This window comes from Drosophila montana, unplaced genomic scaffold (assembly GCF_035044405.1).
Source record: "Drosophila montana isolate Dmon_TW-CO22-7 unplaced genomic scaffold, ASM3504440v1 contig_3031_1, whole genome shotgun sequence".
Classification (NCBI taxonomy): domain Eukaryota; kingdom Metazoa; phylum Arthropoda; class Insecta; order Diptera; family Drosophilidae; genus Drosophila; species Drosophila montana.
Genome location: NW_026997907.1, coordinates 200,652 through 223,732, shown reverse-complemented (window position 1 = coordinate 223,732; position 23,081 = coordinate 200,652). Strand labels below are relative to the sequence as shown.

At 41.4% G+C, this 23,081-nt stretch overlaps 1 protein-coding gene across 4 annotated transcripts in view; it reads right to left on the bottom strand.

Annotated features, from left to right (window-relative positions):
- The window catches only part of Mid1, a 65,627-nt gene that overhangs the window by 3,692 nt on the left and 38,854 nt on the right, over nt 1-23,081 (bottom strand). For 3 of the 4 annotated variants that reach the window (XM_064685441.1, XM_064685438.1, XM_064685439.1), the window contains 3 exons: nt 4,583-5,196; nt 4,346-4,503; nt 532-3,050 (listed from right to left, as the gene is read on the bottom strand). In XM_064685441.1, the coding sequence (XP_064541511.1) occupies nt 1,987-3,050; nt 4,346-4,503; nt 4,583-5,196 (1,836 nt within the window). In that variant the 3' untranslated portion in view covers nt 532-1,986. Of the gene's footprint in view, nt 1-531; nt 3,051-4,345; nt 4,504-4,582; nt 5,197-23,081 lie in introns of those variants that run through there. The other variant, XM_064685440.1, reaches the window with a different exon arrangement.

The following is a 23,081-nucleotide window of genomic DNA, read 5'->3' as shown; positions in this document are numbered from 1 at the left end:
CTCATATAATACTTATAAGTATATCATAATGTTTTCTTCTTTCTTTACTTTTCTTTTCTTTTTTTTATTGTTTGCCTATAGGTTCAATTGTTTTTTGGTTTTTCCTTTGCAAGTATGTACGATAAATTGTTAATTATAAATATATATAATATATATATTTATGTTCTTTACGTTTATGTTTATGTACGCTACATAGAGTTAACTTTATTACAAAAATTATTATTATTATTATTATTTGTATGCACTATTTATATAGTAGGTATGTTGTTGTTGTTGTTGTTACTGCTGCTTCTTCTTCTTCTTCTTTGTCGTCGTATATATTCATTCCAATCTGTTATCTGTGTATACCTAGGCTATATTTTAGATGCCCTAAACTCGTTTATAATCGTATGCATATGCTGTTTCTTCTACGCTCCCCGCTTCTTTCTTCCCTTCTCGCTCTTCCTCCGCTTCTTCTCGCTTCGCTTGCTTCTCTCGCTTCTCCCGCTTCTATGTGGCTTATGAACCTTAAAGTTTAAGTTTACTGTGCGCTTTATATTGTTTTTGTTTTTTTTTTTTTGGTTTTCTTTTGGTTTTTCATTTGTTGGTTATACAAAGTTCATGTTTAAAAACTAAATAAAGACAATCTTAGACACATTTTTGGTTGTTTTTTTGTTCTTCTGCTGCCTCCGCAAGTTTCTCTCTAACATCCTTCAAATCGCTATATCATTGTTTCTCTTGACTATGTTATCATATTTGATTTGTTTAGTTTTTTTTTTTTGTTTTCATTTTTTTTAAACTAATTTATGCAATAAGTAAAGTTTTTCATGTTTCATAATTGTTTTTACTTTCTTTTTTGTTTGTTTTGAAATTGATTTGATAAGCGGTCTATATGTCAATTTAGTGAAAGGTGTGTGTGTGTGTGTGTTTGTGTCTTTCTGTGTGTGTGTCTATTTTTATGTGTGTGTGTTTTTGTGTTTATGTTTGTTCATCGGATTTGTTTTCAAGTTTTTATTAGGGAATTTTCTGCTAATTATTTATTTCATTTGTCTTGCAGCGAGTCGTTTTTTCTTTTATATGGAAATTTTTTTAGTCTAGTTGTAAATTTAATTTCGTGTTCGTGTGTTTTTTGTTGTTGTTGTTGTTGTTGTTGTTGTTGTTTTTTCGTTATACTTAGCTAACCTAAAATGTTCTCGTTTCTTTTTTTTTTATTATATTTTTGTTTATCCGCCTTTATTTACGTTTATAACTATGTATATTTATGTATCGCTTCTTTTTTCTTTTTTGGTTTTTGGTTTTTTCTCATATACTTTTGTTAAATGTTTTTTGTTTGTGATTTTTTGTGTTTTTTTTTTCTTTTCTTTGTTGTTGTTGTTGTTTATTTTCGTTTAATGTTTACCTAAAAAACCTATTTTTGTGGCAGTTGTTTTTTGTTTAATTAAATATTAATATTCTTTGTTTCTAGTTGTAATAAAATATGCTATTTGTTGTTTTTTTTTTTGTTTAGTTTTTTCAATAGAGATTTATAATTTATTTACTTTCATATTTGGTTTCATTTGTTATTTAATCATATTTTTTTTCTTTATATATTTCACTTGAAAGAGGACCATAAATATTTAAAGTGTTTTGTTTGCTTTTCCTTTTTGCTTTTCCATTTCAATACATTTTCCATGTCTCATTTAAATTTTCGTTACGTTTCCTTTTAACGGCTTTGGCTCCAAACAAATTGGCAGGGAAAACGATCTGCAATTTCTTTGTTATTTGTTTTTTTTTGTTAATTTATTTTTGTTTTTTACACTCAACTTTATTTGTTTTTGTTTTCGTTTTTAATTAGCTAGCATTACGAGTAATTTTCTAGAGTACGAAATACAATTAATGACATTTTCTTTTTTTTTTTGTGTACTGCAAATCTCTGTGAAAATCCGCAATTTGTGTGTGTTTCTCTGTGTATGTGTATGGGGGTGTGTGTTGGGGTGTGTGTGTGTGGCCGCATACTTATTGCATGCACTATAAGGCGCCATTTGAGTTGATGGTTGCCGCATTTCCGCCGAACCACTTCCATCTTCGCCACCAATCGTTTATGTTGTAGTTGTAGTAGTAGACATAACGGTAATTCCTATCATACCTATTCCTATCGCTGCACTTGATTCGTATTTGCAGCTGCCGCAAGTCTCTGTAGTTGATTATACGACTACGATCCCGCGACCTGACTCGACTCAACTCGCGCTTGCATTTTAATTTGCTTCTGCTGTTGCAGCGAAAGTAACGCACTTTTCTACACCCATTCAATGGCCACGCCCATAGCCATGACCATGCCCATGCCCACGCCCACGGCCAGGACCAGAACCATTGTTGCCTGTCGCTGGCAGCGAAGCGCGCACTTCCGTTTCCGCTGCCGTCGCGCCAGCGCCTGCTAATGCTGCTGCTGCTGGTGCTGCTGGCGCCGTGTTGCGCCTCCGGGCGGGGAGTCGCGGTGGCCAACAGCTCGTGACAGCTGGCCGGACACTGGTCGACGCGCGCCGTGCCGCGGGCCCGCCCGCATCGCTGTCGGGCCGCACCACAGCTGCTCAGCAGACCGAGCAGGGCGCTCAGCCAGACGAGCAGCTGCGTCGGCGGCGACGGCGCCACACCGGATGCATAATAGGGTATCGTACAGCGCGTGGTCACCGACGGCACCGCCGCGCAGCCGCCGGACAGCGGCCGCTCCGGCATATCGCTGCCCCCGTCATCGTCATAGTAGTACAGGCTGTCGTAGTGGGCATAGTAGGGCAAGCGCTCCAGCAGCTCTGCGCCCGGCTCCACCGCATACGAGACGTTCCGCAGCGCCAGCGAGACGCTGGCCGCACGCGCATGCTCCCCCGGCGGCGAGTTCAGCGTCAGGGTTATGTTGTGCACGCGGCGCCCGCTCGAGCTGTTGTTGTTCGTGCTGTTGCTGGGGTCGGGGGTGGGCGCAAAATCCTGGCAGACGGTGCAGATGCCCTCAGTGGGTCCGCTGCAGTAGCTGTAGCAGCAGTCGTTCGGCCCGTAGCTGGATTTCTTCAGCTGCTCGCCAGTCTCGGGTATGTTTTGATCTGCAATTCGTTATAGCAAATGGAGCGCATGAAAATCTAAGCTCCCATTCATCCACCCCTCGTTCTTAAGCTCTAATAATTACATTTACATTTACACATTAACTAAAGCAAACAAAAGAATTAGAAATAATTTGCAGAGATGAAATACAAAAGCTAAATTATAAATAATGTATAATAAATATTTAACAATTAAAAATAACTGAATAACTTATCAATAATAAATCCCATGTATACAAAGCTTAAATAAATTTTAAATAAAACAATAAAATCAAACAATTTAAATAAACTTCTGGAAGTAAAAATTATTCAAATACTCTAAAACACATTTTCACGAATTTAATAATTCTTATTGAACATTTTCAAAAGGATTTCTTAACTTTTAGCCACTTGAATTGCAAAGTAAACTTATAAAATAAACTAAAAAAATAAATAAATAAACTAAAAAAATAAATATAAAATGAACTAAAATAAAAATACTCTCTTAAAATAAATATGAAAAGTATATGCGCTTAGATAGAAAATCGTACTCAAAGAAAATCGTGAGTACTTAATAAATAATATTAATATTGAAATCAAGAAATTTCAAATAAATATTGTTTTTATGCTTTTTGGTTCTTTTATGGCAAAATAAAAAATGCAGCAATGAGAAAGTGTTTATAAATTAAAATCAACTTTCGATGTATAAATAACCAAAACCATATTTCTGAAATAAAGAGAAAAAAGGTATATATTCGGCAAGCCGAAGAGTTAATACACTTCTAGACATTTGTCTTACGGTTTTGCAGACAGTGATGCTTGAAAATGCTGATGAGAATATCCTGGAATCTACTTTTCGACCGATCGTTCCTATGAAAACTCTCATATGATGTAGAGGTCCAATGCTGATACATATAGAGAGAATAGTGGGCAACTTTGGTCGATATAATGTGCCAAACGTTCCTAGTCCAGCTCTATGATATAGAGGTCCGATCCGGCTCTTTCTGATATACATATGTACTGCCTGCATCAGGGAGACGGACACACTCACAAACACGGACTAGACAAAGTTACAATATGATAGTTTTAAAACTGAGAGACTAGTTTGCATACAAATAGACAGACGGACGGACTAAGAGAGGGACAGACGGATAGACGGACGGACAGACAGACAGACAGGCATGGTTTTATGAACTCGGCTGTTGATGCTAATCTAGCTTTTTGTGTTCGAAGACGTCTCCTTTTATCTGTTACACAATCCTTGACAAAATTATAATACCCTCTTTGGAAAGGCTATAAGTATATTGAAAATGATTTACCTAGGCATACAAATGTCGGCTCGCCGGCATATTGGGTGGGCAGCGCGGGGGCGCGGTCGGCGGGCAGCAGATAGGGGCACTTTTGTTCCACGGTTTGGCACACGCTCAGGCAGGGTCGAATGCGGCGGCGCTTACGGAACTCTGCCTTGCGTGTTGATCTGCGAACGTGGAAGGGAAATCGGTTAAAATTGCTGCTGCCAAGATTTGGAGGTTAAATATAAAATCAATTTTGTTAACCTCTTTTGTAGTTTTGATATCACTGGATCCGCTGCGCTGGGATCCGCATTATTGGCAGTCGATATGAAATTATTGAATTGTTCTTCTTCCTCTTTTTGGCGCTGAGCAAGGGCGGCTCGGCTGTTGCTGTTTTTGCTGTTGTTGTTGTGGAACTGGAACTGGAACTGGTACTGGAACTGGGTCTGGGCACGGGTCTGGGCATGGGCCTGGTGCTGGCCAATGCCAACGACATCGTAGAACGAACGAGCCGCATTCGCATTTGAGATTTTGTTTTGCGGCTCATCGCTGGGCTCATTGTCCTCGTCATGCTGTTGATTAATCTGACGCTCGTTCATGTTATTGCCGTTCTTTGATTTATTGTTATTGCTGATTAATTTCTGAGATTTATGTTTGATGCCGCCCGTGCCAGCAGCAGCATCCGAAGCAGCAGCAGTGGCAGCTCCTCCTCCTGCATTTCGCGCCGCACGTTTACTTTTGCCCGCTGCCTTTGCCTTTGCAGCTGCCACTCGCGTGGCAAGGTTATCGGCCGGCGCTGGCTTTGGCGTTGCATCCACGTCCTGTGGCTCGGCGAAGTACGGCACCAGCGTGCTGCAGACCCAGCGGCGATAAGCTTCCTGCAAATACATTAGCAGCATTACAAATAGGTTTCACTTATCTGCAACTGGCAAATATCATAAACTTTAATCTTAACATTACATAACATTTTATTTAAATCTTATTTAAATCTCTCTGGCTGTCAAGAGAGGGAGAGAGAGGGGTTGGGAAAGTGCTTACAGCTGTGCTTTGTGATAAGTTGACAAGATGCAAGCGAAAAACGGCTTTAAGCTTTATACTTTTAGCAGCTTTCGAAGCACATTAAAGCTTCAATAAAGCTTTGTACTAGGCAAAGCTCAAGGCTTGACAGTCAAAGAATTAATCGACACTTAAGCAAAAAGATTCTTAAAACTTTATTTGCCAAATGGCTTTTAAAGCACCTGAGAGCTATCACGTTGGCTTTTGTTTATCACATTAATATCGTACATAATTTTATTTATTTTTAAAGAACATTTATTTGCATAGATCATAAGCTCATTAAAATCACATATGAACCTCGAAAGGCGATTATTCCTAAAATCAATCTAATAAAATGCACATAAAGCTTAAAGCCCAAGTAAAGAACATTTTGCTCTGTTTTTAAGCTGTCTGCATTGTGGCTTAATAGAGCTGAAATTGGCTTTGCTCGCTAATAGCACAGAGTTTCTAATCGCATGAGTTATGCCAAAGCAATCGCATTCGATTTATGATTCGTTCGCCTGCCTGAGGGGCCGGCAGGCAGAGGGCAAAATTTTGCCTGCCATCGAACAACAACAATTAAATTTGTTGAGTGCGTCGCACATTGCGTATACGTGATTTATGTGTTTGTGTGTTGCACGCATTGTGGTTGTTTTTGATCGAATTGTGAATAGCAAGGGGAGGGCAAGGGAATGGGAGGGGAGGGAGGGAGGGAGGGAGGGTTGAATTGCAGCTTAAGTTAAATTCAATTATTGCTGTGTTTGCTGTTTGCAGAGCCGGATTTCAGTTTGTTTTCACGTCGAAATAATTGCCATAATTGATTTATACATTCAATGTGGCATTTGCTGTTATTCTGGCCTGCATCTTGCAACATTTTGTTGCACTTAACTGCACTTTGGCCAATCAACTGGCACCGCAAATATTTACTTTGTACGCCTTCTGCCAGTTGCAACTTCTTTTTCCCTGCCACTGACCCAAATAAAATGCAACTAAAGTCATGCCAGACTCCGAGCCAAGTGTCTCTGATATGCAAATAGAGGAGGTGGGACACGGGCACGGATACGGCAGGACACGGCAGGACACACAACATTTGATAGCCAGAGACGAGAACAAATGGAATTTAGGTGTCCAATGGAGCTGGGAGTCGGGAGCCAAAACGTGCGAAGTTTATTCCCCTGACATTTGCTTTCCTCACACCTCAGACTGTAACCAAAAGCACGTTAGAGTGCCCCAGTTTGAATGGGCATTGACTAGCAGATACCCTGTACTCAGCTGCCTATTGAGGTAAGCGAAAATTTTAACCCGAATAGCTTCTATGTTCATAGATCCTTATGATAGTTGTATATGATAAATAACCTTGTTTCTATAAACTAAACGAATGATATTTATCGGTTTTGGGGAATTACAGGAGTTATCGTTCGTTTTAAAAACTATTTTCAACAATACCCTGTATTTACAGGGTATACGGAGAGGAGCAAATTTTTAGAAATAACACAAAAATGCAGTAACAACAAAATTCTATGGAGAATACTCTTCTTTTTTTTTTTGCGCAACAACAAATTTGCTGACAAACCAAAGTGCAGCAAAGTGCATGCAACATCCGATAAGGGGAGTTATTTCGCAGGTAGTTGGCGGAGTTAAGGTATGTGTCCTAGTTTAAAATAAACGTGGCACTAGAATAAAACTGGGGAGTGCAACAAATTCCCTTGCATTTTCAAATAAAACATATAAGGATAAGTAAGAGTGTGACCGACTAGGGGATACCCTGAAGCCGCTTCTACCAGCACTTAATACTCTTTTAACCTATTTAATGGGTAATGAAGATATACTAAAAGAATGTCAAATTTGGTAACTCTAACTCTGAAAACATAAGGGATATGAAATAAATTTAAATTTATAAAATAGCATTTCGATATCGATTTTTATCGATTGCTTGGTAACGAGGCAAGTTAATAATGATCGGAAACAAAGACGTACTGCGCGGTACTAGGAGGACCTACTTTTAGAGTTTGAAGTCCCTAGCTCTTATAGGTTCTGAGATCAAAGCGCTCATCCATACGGACAGACGGAGGGAGGGATGGACAGACGGACAGAAGAATATGCCTAGATCGACTCGGCTATTGATGCTGTCGAAGAATATATCAACTTAATGAAGTCGAAGATGCTGCCTTCTGCCTGTTACATTCAATTGCACAAAACCAATCTACCCTCCCTTTTTAAAGGGTTTAGGGTATAAAAAACGTAGCCAGGAAAATCAACATATACGAAATTCTAAATAACAACTTCGGATATTTGACTTACATAGCATGTATCTTTATTTGTTGTCCAGGGTTTAGGCATGGAATATCAAAAATGATCTCAATGCCTTTAAGCTGCCTAGTTCTCCCAAAAACCTTTTATTGCTCTAAAAGAGAGTTTTTTAAAGTTTCGCAAAATCGAATTCAAAGCGCAAAGTTATTCAACAGCAACGTGGCCGCACTCCTAACCACACCTGTTCCCGCTTTGTTGCTTATAAAAATCAGTTGACTGACTTTTCTGGTCACACAAAATATGCGAAAAGCTGAAACAGCAAAAACAATGCGCAGTCAGAGACACCTAAATATATACATACCATATATATATATAAATATATGTATGTGGGCGTGGTCGTGCCTGTGAACTCAGCAGCAGCAGCAGCAGCAGCAGAAGCCGCAGCAGCAGCCGCAGCTTGTGGCAAGTGGCAGGGCGCAGCGAGGGAGGGGAGGGGAGGAGTTCGTTATCTGGGCATGACCATAAGAAGACAAGGCACCAAATTATTATTTAATTACAAAAAGTATTTATCACAGAGACAGAGACGCACGAGAGAGATAGAAAGAGAGAGAGAGAGAGAGGGGGGGGGGGGGGAAGCAGAGTAAAGTTGAGTACTCGAGTCTAAGTGCAACAACACGTCTGTTTTGGGGCACGTTTTCGAGGCGCAACTCAATTAGTTGCATGCCGAGCGCGACAAATGCAAGGCCTAATTAGTGGCTGTTCGCCAAGAGCCAAGGAAATCACAATGAAAGCAGACGAAAATCAGGTGAAGGACAGGTGTAATACAGGTGTAATTTAAGTAAAATGCAGTTGAAATAAAATTTCAAATTTATTTGCCAGTTTAATGGGCTGCCACAGCTGACAGAGGGCAACACATCTGGCGATTCATTCAGGCAGGGCTCAAGGCATTAAGCAGATAACCATAGTCCACACACACACACACACGCACACACACAGATGTATGTGTGTATATGCATATGTACTTGTGCCCCTCGGGCCCCTTTTCATTGGACCAAAATCCACTTAAGCTGCGCCTTCATTTAAATGCCAGGCGCAAAAGTCATTCACTCTGCAGACACCGCAGACACAACCCACAAACCCACCCACAACCCACCCAATCCCCCGCAATCCCGCACACCCCCCGCACTCCTTATCCGCAGCAGCCGCCCACAATCTGACAGGCCAGCAGCTCAACAACCGCTGCCTGCTGATGGTTGGGTCCTTTGCCCGCCTGTTGGCGCGGTTTCTGCGTATGCGTGAATTTCGTTTTCGTCCATTACTTTGACATGCACATGCAGTGGGGATGGAGGGGAGATAGGGGGGACAACCGTGACCGGGACGCCAAGCTATGCGGCATATTGATGCGCATCCGTTACTCATGCCACATACCAGCGCGAAAGCCCTAAACCCTTGCCCCTTAACCTTAACCCTTGGCCTGGCCGCGTTTGATTGGCAGAGTGTGGACTTACATGGATGGAGTATAGGGAGGAGGTGCGCGGGAGAGGGGGTACGAGAGGGTGCTGCGAGTTGCAATATTTGGTTAATGATGCGTGCGGCGACTCATACAAATGCAAATTTTACAGGCACGCGTCCCGCATTTTAAACAATTGTCCAATAAAAACAATTAATGCCCGAATATTTATGATGGATACGAATTATAGATTGATATAAAAAAAGAAAATGTGCATGTAGATTTACTTACTTAGGCTCTTCATCAATGTTGTCTACTTGAACTTACACTCAATCTAATCTAATCTAATCTAATCTTGTCTTTATATTTAAATATTTGTATTCAAAATATATCTGCAAGCTGGGCATCTTAATGGAAAGTTTTACTGCCCGTCTAAAAAGTACACAACGACCAGTTTTATCGTTTTAATGGGTTAAAGTTGAGCGTCAGGTCAGCGCGTTGGGCAGACTGTTGCAACTGTTGGCCGCAAGACCTTTGACCGGCCAGCCAAAAATTGAATTTCTTTTTATTTATTTTTACAAAAAATCACACACACACAGTTGTTCATAAAAGTTAATGGACGGCTAGCAGAATTGGCTTTATGTTTGACAAATCAAGCAGACATTGTGGCTGGCAAGATTTACGACTTCGAATACCGAATAACTATCATAATTTCATGTGTCATTGAACTGCGAAACGCAGATAAACAAAGCGAGTCTCGACTAAAAGTCAAAGTTTACGAACCATGCAATAAAAATATATAAATAATTTGTTGCTACCAATCAACACACCCCCCACCAGCCCGCCAATGACCCAGGGGGCCATTCACAGTAGATTTGGTTGTCTGTGCCACAAATGAGCTTAGAATACACTCCCCAAAAAAAACAAAGCATTGCCATGAACTTTAACATGCATGTTAAGCGTAATTGAGTGCTGTTAGCTTAAATGATTTTAATACAACTTCACAGTTAAACTTATTTTTGATAACATTTACTTTTCTTTCTAACAATTAAAAGTTCTCACGTATTTTAACTTTAAGCCATTTACCATTTAAGCCATTTTGCGCTAAAACTGTTTGCGAATTATAAGCAATTTACGTGGTAATTGCTTTCAGCATTTTTACTGTAAACGGCAGTGAAAACATTTTGCCAATTTTCGGCCATAGCAAAAAGCTATTTACATTTTGTCAGCTTTCGTTGGCTGCAATTTGAGCTGCATTGTTAAGGCCTAAATTGCCAGCTGGACAGTGTAAACACAACACGACCACACATAACATAATCAACTTTGTTTGCTTTGCATAAAACAAACTCACCGAACCCAGACTCCACTTCCCTCCCCGCTCGCAGAGCTAGGCAAAGGTCTCACTTATTTGGTACGTATCGGGGTTCAAGTAATGCCTCAAGCATTGGCCTTCAATTGGACGGGCAGCATAAATATTTTATGGATTCCTAAGCGCACTCGCTACTGCCACAATTTGGCTTATGGGGGGGGGGGGGGGGGTTTTTTTTGGTTGCTTTCGGGAGAGGGTTCAAATGGCTGCCAATCCGAGCAGCACATGCCATCAAAATGAGCCATAGTAAAGTGGTCGGTCAGTGCGGCAACTACTGTGTGTAGGGTGTGGTGGCGGTGTAAGCGGGTTATATGAGCATTTTAATACACTTTCACTGCTTAGTTGGGGGGGAGGTTAGGGGTAGGGAGGGAGCGGAGCGGAGTTGGCCGCGTTATGGAACCGCTACGTGACCGAAATTGGTCAAAGATTTGGCGCACTAACAAACAGCAGATGCAGTAGTCGTAATAAAGTAAAATCTACTGCGAGCATGTAATGTAATTGATATGGCACACACACACACACACACGCACACACTAGTCGTATGTATGCAAATCAGTTATGATTTGATTTGTGCGCTTGCAGTAAATTTTTGTTACAACGTAGCTCTACAGCTGCTCTATATATATACTATATATAAATCTCTCTCTCTATATATATATATATATATCTGAATATATATTTTCGTAAGCAATTTGCATAATGGCGTGTGTCGGTGTATGTTTGTGTGTGTCTGTGTGTGTTTGTGTGCGTTCACATTTACAATAAAAGCGACGTGTGGCGTCTGCCCATAAAAGTATGCTACACTTTTGTTCATTTTCTTTTCTCTGCATGCAGCTCATATATAATAAATAATAATAAACGTTGATTTCAAAGCTGTTAAAAATTAATTTAAAAATCGCTTCACTTGCCATATTAATGGGAAAAAATGTCGTTGCTCTGGAGATGCTTGTCTCTCTGCAGGACCTTTAATATGCCAAGGCTGGGCCTGTGGCAGCATGCGGGCAGAACAGATTAATTGATAAACTGATAAATGATAAAAGTCAAACGCGCTTGGGAAAACATTTATCAGCTTTGTGACAGCTCATGTTTTATACATATAATATACAATTATATTACATGGGAGCAAAAAATATAACTATATGAGAGAATATAATATAAAAGGGGGCGGAAATATTTGTAAATTAGTTTTTTCAAGGCAATCGCAATATGAATATTTCCTTGCAGAAATTCTTAGAATATTTTCAAGAAGTGATAAACATAATTCAACTCTCAACTGAACACTTTCCAGTCTTAACCTTTAAACTAATCTTATTCAATTAATCAACAAAGCATCACAGCACACAATTTCGTAGCTCCACAAGAGTTAAAGAGCATCCACTAAGTACTAAGTATCCTTCAATTATCTCAGTTAATTTCACATACTATTTGTGCAGCACATTCCTGCTGCCACAGTCAAATCCCTTTGCTAATGTGTTTATCCTATTCTAATTGCCGGACAGTGTAAGTTTTGGGACGAAAAACTCATTTGCAGCTGGTTTTCACACACAAAATCCTAATTAAAAGTCCAAATGCAAATGCTTAATGCGATAATTTGCATATATATCACAACTTTAATATATATGTAGATGCCGTTATTTATGCACGTGCTAGTTGCGGGCAGGATATATCTCAAACATGATAGCTATATATTATACATAAATTCCGACACTTGTCGGGGTGCTACGTATCCGTCATAAACACAAAACTGGAAATGAGGGACAAACAAAACATTCGCACACACACACACACACACACACACACACACACACAGACACACACGCACACAACGCTAAATTTTCACTTAAAAATGCAAATTTGACCAAGCGCGTTATAAAAACACAAAACCCAACATGCACACACACATTAACAACAGCGGCGGGGGGTGGTGGTGGGTTTTGGTGTGAGAGTGTGTGTGTGAGTGTGTGTCGGGTACATTAACAAAAGATATGTGTATATATATATATATATATATATGTACAGCATAAGTAAAGCAGGGGCCAGTCAGGCGCTGGAGCTTTAAAATTTCCATTTGCGTTTTGTGCTGCAAAACAAAATTGCTGCAAAAATTGTCGCTAAAATTGTCGCCAAAATTGTCGCTAAAATTGCCGCCGAAATTGCCGCTAAAATTGCTGCTAAAATTGTAGACAAAGCAGCTGCAAATGTTTAAGCAAATTCTAAAGCAGCCCAAAAACTGTTTATAAAAATATAACTTAAACTGAGCACAATTTTAGAACAAGATCATTTGTTTTAATCTAAGCAATTCTTAATTCAAGACTCACATAAAGGACTTTAATTGGATTTGATTGAACTAAGCAACTATTTTAACTAAGCACATTCCTTCCATATTTAATTTGTGCTTAATAGAAGCATCTATATTTGACTTTTATCACATTCACAAGCAATTTTGTTGCCTAAAATGATTTCTACTTGAATTCAATTTAATCAAGTACAAACCAATAGAAATTTGTAGCTAGCATACTTTATGAATTCTAACCCAATTGTACAAGAACTTTTGTGTTGTTTTTCCAAACAATTTGTTATTATTTTGTTATATACATGAAATCGTATAAATAATAATTAAAGCCTCAACTAAAGCGCACCTTGCTGCCGAGACGCACCTTTTGCTGGCCACGTTAAAGCAGCTTCTTTGCAGCTTAACAAGTTGGCATTTTGTGTGGGGGATTTTGTGGCTTTTAAATTTTTGTACAACGAGTGCTGCGTCGCGTCCGAGCTGCACTCGAGTGCACGTAGCTGGCAACAGGGGACGCCAGTAGCAGCTACAAAGAGAGGGGAGGGAGAGGGAGAGAGGGGGCTGGCCTTATGCGCTGCAGCACTCGACAAAGAAGACGAAGGTAACACGTGACCGTGCGGCAAACAAAACAAACGAGGCAATGAACCAGTGTCCGCAATGTGCTTGCAACGTTGCCTTGTTGCAAGCGGCAACAAAAAACTAAACGAAAGAAAACAGAGAGGGAGGCAGGGGGTAAGGGAATGGCAGGAGCATGGTTTGAAAAATAAAAGTTTATCCTTGTACCAAAAGCATTACTTAAGTGTGTGTGTGCGTGTGTGTGTGTGAGTGTGTGTGTATTGGCTGTGCCAGCGCTTATTGCCATAGCCAATGCGACAACACGTGCCACAGTTGGTCAAGTGCGTTGCTGCCACTTTTTAGCCCAGAGTGTATACTTGTGTGCGTGTGTATCTGTGTGCTGGTTAACAAGCCAAACACACTCACTTACACACACGCACACACAGGCATACACACTCGCATACCCTCAGCTCACGCACAGCAGCAACGCATCAGAGTTGCTTCGTGTTGTAATTGCATAGCTCGCAATGCCAAACGCATCAAATTGGCTACTTCGCTTCAAGTCTCGTTGCCAGTTGTCAACTTTAGTGGACTCGGGCAATGCCATTAAAGCGTAAATCGAAACCAGAGCATTCCATCTATTACAGACTCTGCTAAAGACTAGCTAATGCAGGCTGCGTGACAATGATGACAGGCATCAGCCATTGGCGAGGGCGAACGATGCTGAAAAAAGCTGAGAAAAACTGCAAAATCAAACTGAAAAAAAATTGAGTTGTAAAAGCAATTCGAGAAAAGATTTTCAATCGGTTTAATTCCAATTAACGTGAGCTGTGAATAGGCGTAAAATTGCAAACGGCTGGCAACGCCTTTCAACAACAGTGTTGGAAAAGGCAGCGAGAAGCAATGGGTGACTTCTCAGTAGGTTTAAGCAACTGAGAGTCAAGGAATATGGAGAAGAAGGTTGCCTATAGGTTGGATTAACAAAACAATTAGATGGCAAAACGCCTTTCAACAACAGTGTTGGAAAAGGCAGCGTGAAGGAAGAAAGAACTAAGCAATGGCTTACTTCTCATTAGTTTTAAACAACTGAGAGTCAAGGAGAACTGAGGAGGAGGTTGCCAATAGGTTGGCTTAACAATACAATTAGATGGCAACGCCGCTGCTCTGGATAGAAATTCCTCAACTTAAACAAATTCAAATTTTAAACAACACTAAACATTGATTACGAGCGACTACTGTATTGATCTAAGCAGCGCTTAAGCCTTAAAGTCAACCTTTTAGCCATTTGACATCATTTGACTGGCGACAACTTTGTCCACATTTGCGTTAAATACGGGCTATAAAAATAAGAAACTGTTGCAACAACATTGTCTGTGTGTAATGCCAAAGGGCAGCAGCAGTCAAAAAGATACCACACAAAGCGCTATTAACTGGGCCTTAGACGGGCTGGCACTTTTAATAGGTAATGCGGAGTTGGGCAGCGACACGATATGGACGCGGGGCGCAGGCTGGCAGAATTTTGATGATGAGCTGCAGCAGAAGCATGGAGAGGAGCATCAACAGCAGGATGAGGATGAGCTTAAACAGAAATTAAAAGCGTGGGAGTTGCAGCACGGGAAGTAAGAGGAGAGAGTGGAGCAGCAGGAGGTAGACAGGGAGAAGGCAGCAGGAGGAGGGGGAGGAAAAGGGGGAGGAGGAGGAGGAATAGCAGGAGGAGGAGGAATAGCAGCAGGAGGAGACAAACAGATGGAGTTGAAGGAATAAAAGGTGCAGCTGCAGTTAGAGAAGGGGCAGCACAAACAGGAGCAACAGTTGCAAGAGGAAAAGGTAGAAGCAGGAGGAGAAGGACAAGCTGCAGCAGAAAGTAAGAGCAACTGTCAGAAGGGGAGCAAAAGTGGGAAGAGTATGAAGAACGATAACGGAAACTGACTGCAGTAGCAAGAGGAGGAGGAGGAGACCCATCAGCAGCGTCAAAGGAAAAGCCAGCAGGGAACAGAGCTCCCCAGCAACGGAGCCAAGAATAGCTGCAGCCACATGTGAACTGAGTGTGCCACAGGTTATCAGAGGACCCGTTCGCAAAAGCAAAAGCAAAAGCCATGCAAATCAGCCAGAAAACTTGTGATAAGCCAAACCATAACAATTCACATTCGTGCCAAAATTGCAGCGAATTATTGGGGCAGTCAAGCGCAAGCGTATTTACTGTTCAGTTGGAAGCGGCAACAGCAAGGGCTTAATTTTAATTAAACTTTCATGCCACATGAGAGGGAGAGAGAGAGGGGGGGGGAGTCGCTTAAATATTCTCAGCTGCATAATTGAAATGCCACATGCCGCAGTCAAGAGCATTGAAATGAGATGCTGCTGCACAGTCGAAAGCTGCAGCCAACATATGTGCCACGCAACCAACCCACTACCACCTCCCCCTCCTCCTCCTCCCTGCCCCCTTTCAACAGTCTGTCCCGCAGTTCTGTTTACAGCTGGGCGCCCAGCCTCAGGCAGAGCTCGCACATTGTCAAGTCGCAGACGCCTTTCCCGGCGGCAGCCATCATCTTCTTCGTCGACGATGTTGCACAATGCAAGGGAAACGCGCAGACAAACAAGGAGTCGAGGCGCTGTGGCTGGAAGGAGGGGGGGGGGGGGGGGTTAAATATATGAAGGGGGTGCGGCTATCAGTAGCGCCTGACTGATTCAGACAACCGGACGGAAACTGCAAAATAAACTAAACACTGCATTTATGCAAATAAATGGCAGTGTGTACGATATATGTATATATATATATGTGTATATATATATAGAGACAGATATATGATAAATGTCCATGACAAAGGAAAAAAGCAGAAGAATAGACATATGTGACTGAAGGGTAGAGAAGCGGAAAAAAGCGGAAAAAGGAAAATGTATTGAGAATAAATACTCAGTGCATGATAAATAGTTGAACAGCAATAAGATTTAGTGCCAAATATAGATTGATTTATGACTTCAAGCAAGAATATGATATGAGAATACGATAGTTGTAACAGATTTGTTTAAAAATCTAGTTTGCAGTTTAAATAATAATTCTTTTCTAGACCAAAAGTTCCTAAAATTTTAAGCTCCTCCACATAATAATTTCTACTGCAAAGAATTTGTATTTTGTTTTATCAAGAAAACTTTGAGAAAACGAAGCGATTAGTTTGCATAGCTAAAGACAGACAAGCAAAAATGTAAACCTTGTCCATTTGACAAGGCGTGGCTTCTAAATTTACCCTACCTGTCCTGTTATAGCCGATATTAATGATCGATTCTTGGCATAACCAATAGAACATACATATAATAATAAAACAAAAAGAAAATATAAACAACATTATAAATTTGTTCTCTCAGTGTAGCTTAACAGCTTATATTTACGAAAGGATTGAAGAGCTTCGTATTAAATTTCCCATGAAATCAATCGGCTTCAATTCCGAAAGCCAAACAAACACACACAATTATATATATATATAACATACATATGTATATATATCTTTATACATTAAGCGTCTGAGTCATTCACAACTCATTACATGCACTCCACACACACACACGCACACACACGTACATAAATGAGCAGAGAAAACCGAAAGTATGAATGACACTAATACGCAGCTACAGTTACGCATACACACACACACGCAGGCTGGCAGTCAGACACTGCGACTTAGACATAGACACACGTATGACGTCAGCCTATGCATGGCAAAGACAACAACAACAACAACAACAAGCGACAGCATTTAAAGTTCGAGTCAGACAACAACAACAACAACAAAAAAGGTCTCAATGAGTGAGACAATCGCCGGCACTTGAGTGTTTCGCCTGTAATTCGTTGTTGCTTTTGTTGCTGCTATAAAAGCGACCCCCCTCCCCCTCCACGCCCTGGCTGAGAACATGTCCCTCCCCTAACAGTATTTAGCCCGCATATCCAATTTTGGGCTCATTCCGGTTGGTTCTGGTTCAATTCGGTTCGGTTTGGTTTTCACTTTTTGCAACTGTTCCTCTAGCTTTGTCCCTTTGTCTGGCCTGTCATTATATAAGAGCACAACGCAGAGACAGAAAGAGCGAGAGAGAGCGAGACTGAGTGCGAGCGAGAGCGTAAATTTAAATAAATGCTTTGAAGCGCACTAAAAGCGATTTATCTTTGTCGATTGTGGATTACGAACATGTTTTCCAAAACATTTTTCATATTGTCCCAGCTTGAGTGTGTACGAGTGTGCGTGTGTGTGCGAGAGTGTGTGTGTGTGTGTGTGTGATTGCGCTGCTGCGTTGACTGACAAGTCTTTGTGCAAACAGCAGCAGCTGCCTGAAACACTTTGGCTTAGCTACCCTTTGCCCCAAGCTACCCCAGCTGCAAAGTCATGCATGAAAAAAGCACTGAAAAAATAACAGAGCATTCACTTTAAGCCAATTGAGCAGCTATGAAAATACATAAAGATCAAATTATTGACATTTTTAACATTAGCTTAGTAACCAGCTGATTTAATGCATGCCTAGGTACTGATAATGTAATGTGTTTTAATGTCCTTTTGTGTGCCTTTTGGCCTTACCACCTACTGATAATTCAGTACATTCAGTTTATTCTGCATTTCAGCTGGGTTGTGTCTGTTTTTCTGTGTGTGCGTTCGTCCCTCTGTCTGTCTGTCTCTCGGTATCTGTGTCTGTGTCTGTGTCTCTCGTGTGTGTGTGTGTGTCCTGCTCATCAGGTTTCGTTTTATTGATTAATCGTCTGGCTCTGCTGCTGCTGCCGCGGCTTCTGCTGCTGCGGCTGCTGCTGTTTCACATTAGCAGCATTCGCTGCACTGCGCCATAACTAACAAAGTCTTTTGTCCGTTTTCATTCGCACGTTGCCCTTGCCCTGACCCATGCCCCGTTCTCATTGTTGTTCCCTTTTTTTTTCTTCTAATGCTTATTCGCATTCGCATTTTCATTTTCATTTGCATGCGGCAGCGGTGGCCCACGCAGCGTATACGCAATTTAGCTGCTTGTCGCCTTGTCGAACAGATCTGATGCCCATTCCCATTCCCACGCCCATTCCCACTCCCACTCCCATTCCCATTGCCATTTCCATTCCCATTCAGTAAACGTGCCGCGCGGCGCCCACGCAAAAGTCGATAAATTATTAGATTGTAAATAAAGCGAACGCAGAGCCGGCGCAGCAGAGTGGGAGGGGACGGTGGGTTGGGTGGGTTGGGCATCAGCGGTTACTTTCGAGGGTGTGGCAAAAGGTAGCAGCAACTGCTGATGCCGCTGCCGTTGCCGCTGTCGTTGCCGTTGCTGATGTTGATGGCAAAAAAGTGGCGTAAAAGAAAAAGATTATTGGTAACCGCAGCAAAGTTTTCTTTCGGCTTTACGCAGCCGGCGCACATGTGTCCAAAAAAACCACAATAAATGAAGGCGAAGAAGAAGCAGAGGCAGAAGTAGCAGTAAAAAACACACACAGCTAGGCAGGGCAAATGTCGAAAGCTTTACAAAACGGCAATAGTTGTGCGGTTGTGCATGTGTGTGTGTGTGTGTGTGTGAGTGTGTGCGTCAGCTGTCGCCAGCTCTGGACAACAGCAGCAACAGCCTAAGCAATATTCATGTGTGGGTGCACGTGTGTGTGTGTGTGTGTGAGCACATAAGTGAGAATGCGTGTAAAGTGTGTGTAATCAATCATTTATGAAATTACGCTACTTCCGCTTTTGACAATTTTCCTTTCAACGGACCGACACCGCCGACCGACCTCCCTCCCTCCCTCCCTCCCTTCCATCCACGACAAAAACCCTGCAACGCCTACTGTCCCCAACTGGCAAAACCCCCCCGAAACCTCACCCCCCCCCCCCCACCATCGCACAGAAGCTCGTATCAGCGATGACGTAAGTGTCTTTGTAATATGTAAAATGCAAATTTACACACAGTTACCGAGTGTGTGTGTTGTGTGTGTGTGTGTGTTGTGTTTGTCGAAATCTTCGATGGGCAATAGATTACGATGATGCCCAGCAACAGAATGCGATAGAACAAAAAGTTTTGCCTAGCAAAAAAATAAATAAAAATAAAAATAAATAAAAAAACGGAACCACACGCGACAGCTCAAAAAGTGTTATAAGAATGGGAGCCACACCGCAGCTATACAGAAATATATATACATATATATATATATATTCGCTTCTGTATAAGTTTGTAAAATTTTGAATGTAACCTTGAACCCAGGCGTATGAACTCTGACCGCCGTTGTGGGATGAAAATGAATAAGAAAACAGGAACAACTGCAAAGCAATTTGCCTTAGATGAAAAGCTTCACAAACAATTGAGCTGTGGAGCTTACAATTTAATAATACTGTTGTCAGAAAAATCCTCAATGGTTTAAACGAAATATCTAACAAAAATCAATGGAACTGGGCCATATTCAACATTTAAATTAAGTCGCTATATCAGTTAGTTTAAGTTAAGTTTATATTTCTGTACCCAAGTCAATATATTTCGTAGGCTACAAAGCACGTGTTTCATTTCCACGCGTTCCTTCAGCCAATGGACTTATATATTTTGGAGCCTACTTTTTTGTTGGCTTAAGTATTAAATATAGTTTATACAGAATATGCTCTGATATACATAAGGCTGTTGGTTTAAGAAACGCGTGGAATTGAAACACTTGCTTTGTAGACTGGGCAATACTTGTGAAGAAACCAAGGAACTCCAAACACATGCTATATTGTTAGTTTAAGGAATGGAATGGAAATGCTTTGCCTTGTGGTCCACGGAACAAATTAAGTCTTGAATAAATGAACTGTCAAAAGAATTGATATGCATCTGAAGAGATATGTCTGTCAGTTACAGGAATGAGTGGAAATCAAATACTTGTTTGACAAGCAATGTCCGTCACTTAAAGGAATGAGTGGAAACGAAACACTTATATGACAAGCTTTGTCCGTTAGTTTAGGGAAATACTTTCTTTACAAACTACAAAAAAGTTTTTAGTTGCTTTTGGCTTGTAGTATTAGAAATAAATTTCAAAATGAAACAAAAGCTATTAAATTTAAAATATTAGCGTACAGTTATTTTTATAAGACCAAACGGGAGATATCCCCTTTAAAATCAGAGTTAAAACAATAAAATTTAACAATTTTCAATTGTTTTAAACCAAATAGTTTTCACATACTTTACAAATATTATACATATACAACAGAGAAAGGCGAAAAACTGTGCGCGGAATTCAACATTGAAATGGGGAAAAACAAACGTAATGTTTTGTTTCGAATGGCTTTGCCAAAATAGTTTTATAAAAGTGCCAGCTAGCCCCTAAAGGTATGCAATAGAAAGTAATATGTGCGCTTGGCTCTATATTCGCCAGCTTCTTCCATGGCCAACAACTAATTTACGTTTATTTGACCATCAAAAGACTCGTAACCCAAATATGAAAATGGGTTAGAGGTGTGTGCGCGTATGTGTGTGTGTGTGTGTGCGCGTGTGTGTGTGTGTGTGTGTAAGCAACGCCGCATTTTGGCATTTCTGGACACTGCGGTTGGCCACAATATCAGGCAAGAGTCCTTTTGACTAATTAGACGACTTGCGGTGAACGTAATCATAAATACACACAGTCGTAATTATGAGATGAGAACGACAACAGCAACAACAACAACAACAACAACAACAACAACAACAACAACAACATCGATAAGATATGTATATATGTGCATATAGTATATATAAGGCAGCGGCCTAAGCTGTCGAGTTAATTAATTTAAAACTGGCCGAAAGTGCAGAGCCTCAAGTAGGCCTCGCGTCTTGGCCATGTGTGCAGAGCGTGTGTGCGGGCAGCCCAACTGGAAGCCCAAAATGCGAGCGAGCGCCTCTCTACGAACTTATTTAATTTTCTTTTTTTTTCTACTAGATTTTTTTCTTGCTTTCTAGATTTTCATTTTGCGTTTTTTTCTTTTTTTGGCAATTGGAAGCTGTGGCGGGCGCTGAATGTGGAGCGCAGCGCGCGCAGTTCAATTTTCAAAAACTAGCGACTGGAAAAGTCAGAATGAAACAAAATTCAAATCAAAAACAAATAGATATGCCTGAGAAAATAAAAACCCTAAAACAATTAATTGAAAAAAATCAAATATTTTTTAAGCTTAGCCAACACTGGCTACAAGAGGCATCAAAAAAAAGTTGCCTAAACCCCAACTTATATAAACTGTGATAAAAAAAAAAACGTTGCAGAAACGAAAATGTTTCGTGTCATGTGAGAGTCGGCGCTGAATAACGTGAGAGCGAGAGAGGCAGAGAGTGAGAGAGGATTAAGCAGCCAGCTGACAAGACGCTCTCGCACACTTACGCTCTCTCAAATTTTCGCTCCCTCTCACTCGTTCTCACTCTCTCGGCATCACCTGATTTGCACAGCAGCCGCGTTTCGAACTAGAAACATGTTAAGGCCTAGCAGAAGGGGGTGGGGGGGGGCGTGGGCGGCTGCTCATAGTGTGGGTTGAGGGGAGGGGAGGGGGCAGCTGTAACAGGCTACAGCCGCTCGCTGTTAGTTTGCCAGTTGTTGTTGTTGTTGTTGTTGCTGCTGCTGTTGTGCAGGCATTTAAATGTGTGCCAGGCGCACGCACACACACACACACACACAAACGGCCCGCACACCGGGCGTATGCGTAATTTAAATTTAAATTTGCGTGCGTGCGTGTGTGTGTGTGTGTGTGCAGCTGCTGCCTCTGCTGCTGCTGCTGCCGCTGCTGCTGCCGCTGCTTAGCAGCTGCCTCAAGTTTTTCATAATCAGCAGCGCAATTCACATGCTTGCAACGTGCTTTGCGACAGAGGCCATTCACGACATTTCCATTTCCATTTTATTTTATTTTTTTTTTTTTTATTTTTTTCTTTTTCATCTTTGCGCCCGAGCAAAGCTTTTCCTTTTGCCCCTGTTGCCCAGTTTTGTGTGGCGCTCATTAGCGGTCGCATTGTCGCACCACCCTCCCCTCGTCTCTCCCCCCGCCGCTAAAACAAATCCCAGCCCTTCGCCTGCCCAGTCTTTATGCAACTGCCGCATTGACAACGTTGCAGCTCTTTGTAGCTGCCAGTTGGTCAGCTGCTTGTTGCAAGTTGTTTAAAGGCTCGCAACAAATAATTGCCAATTATGCGCACACACACACACACACACACACGCACACGCGGACATTAAATATGCAGTCAAATGTTCGCAAAGACAGTGAAAAATGTGGCACAGGCAGAGCTTCAGCTCGGTTGCCAGTTGCCAGTAGGCGACCTCTAAGTGCCACAAATTAACCGCAGCGCGTTTGCTTTTTTAGCCCCGTCGCCCATTTTCTGTGTGCGCTCTCCAAAAACACTGATAATTACGAGCAGAAATATTAAACCCTGGACAGGGACGACTGCTGTGCGCGGATTTCTGAAGTGGGGGGAAGGGGGGGGGGGGGGCACGGCGACTTCAATAATTAATGAGCAGCTAAAAATGTCACGCAGCGCTGTTGCCGCACGGAAGTGTCGCGTCCCTCTGCAGGATTTAGCTATATAGCCGAGAGTTTACACACTGACAACAGCAGCAGCAGAAGCTTAATACCCAGCGAAAGGCGGACGGGCGAAGGGTTGACCTTTCCTTATAGCCAGGCTTCGCTGTAGCTTCAGCTAGAATATATATATAGCATGTACACTTTCCTATAACTAACACACAGAAGTTTTGTGTCCATTCTTACTCGAGCACGCACAACTTTGTACATGTTACCAAATATAGCCAAATAATTTATTTGCCAACTAAGCCACAAAACTTTAAAGAGATAACTGGAAAAAAGGGAAGGCAGGGTATTGCCTGGTCGTATACTTTGTTCGA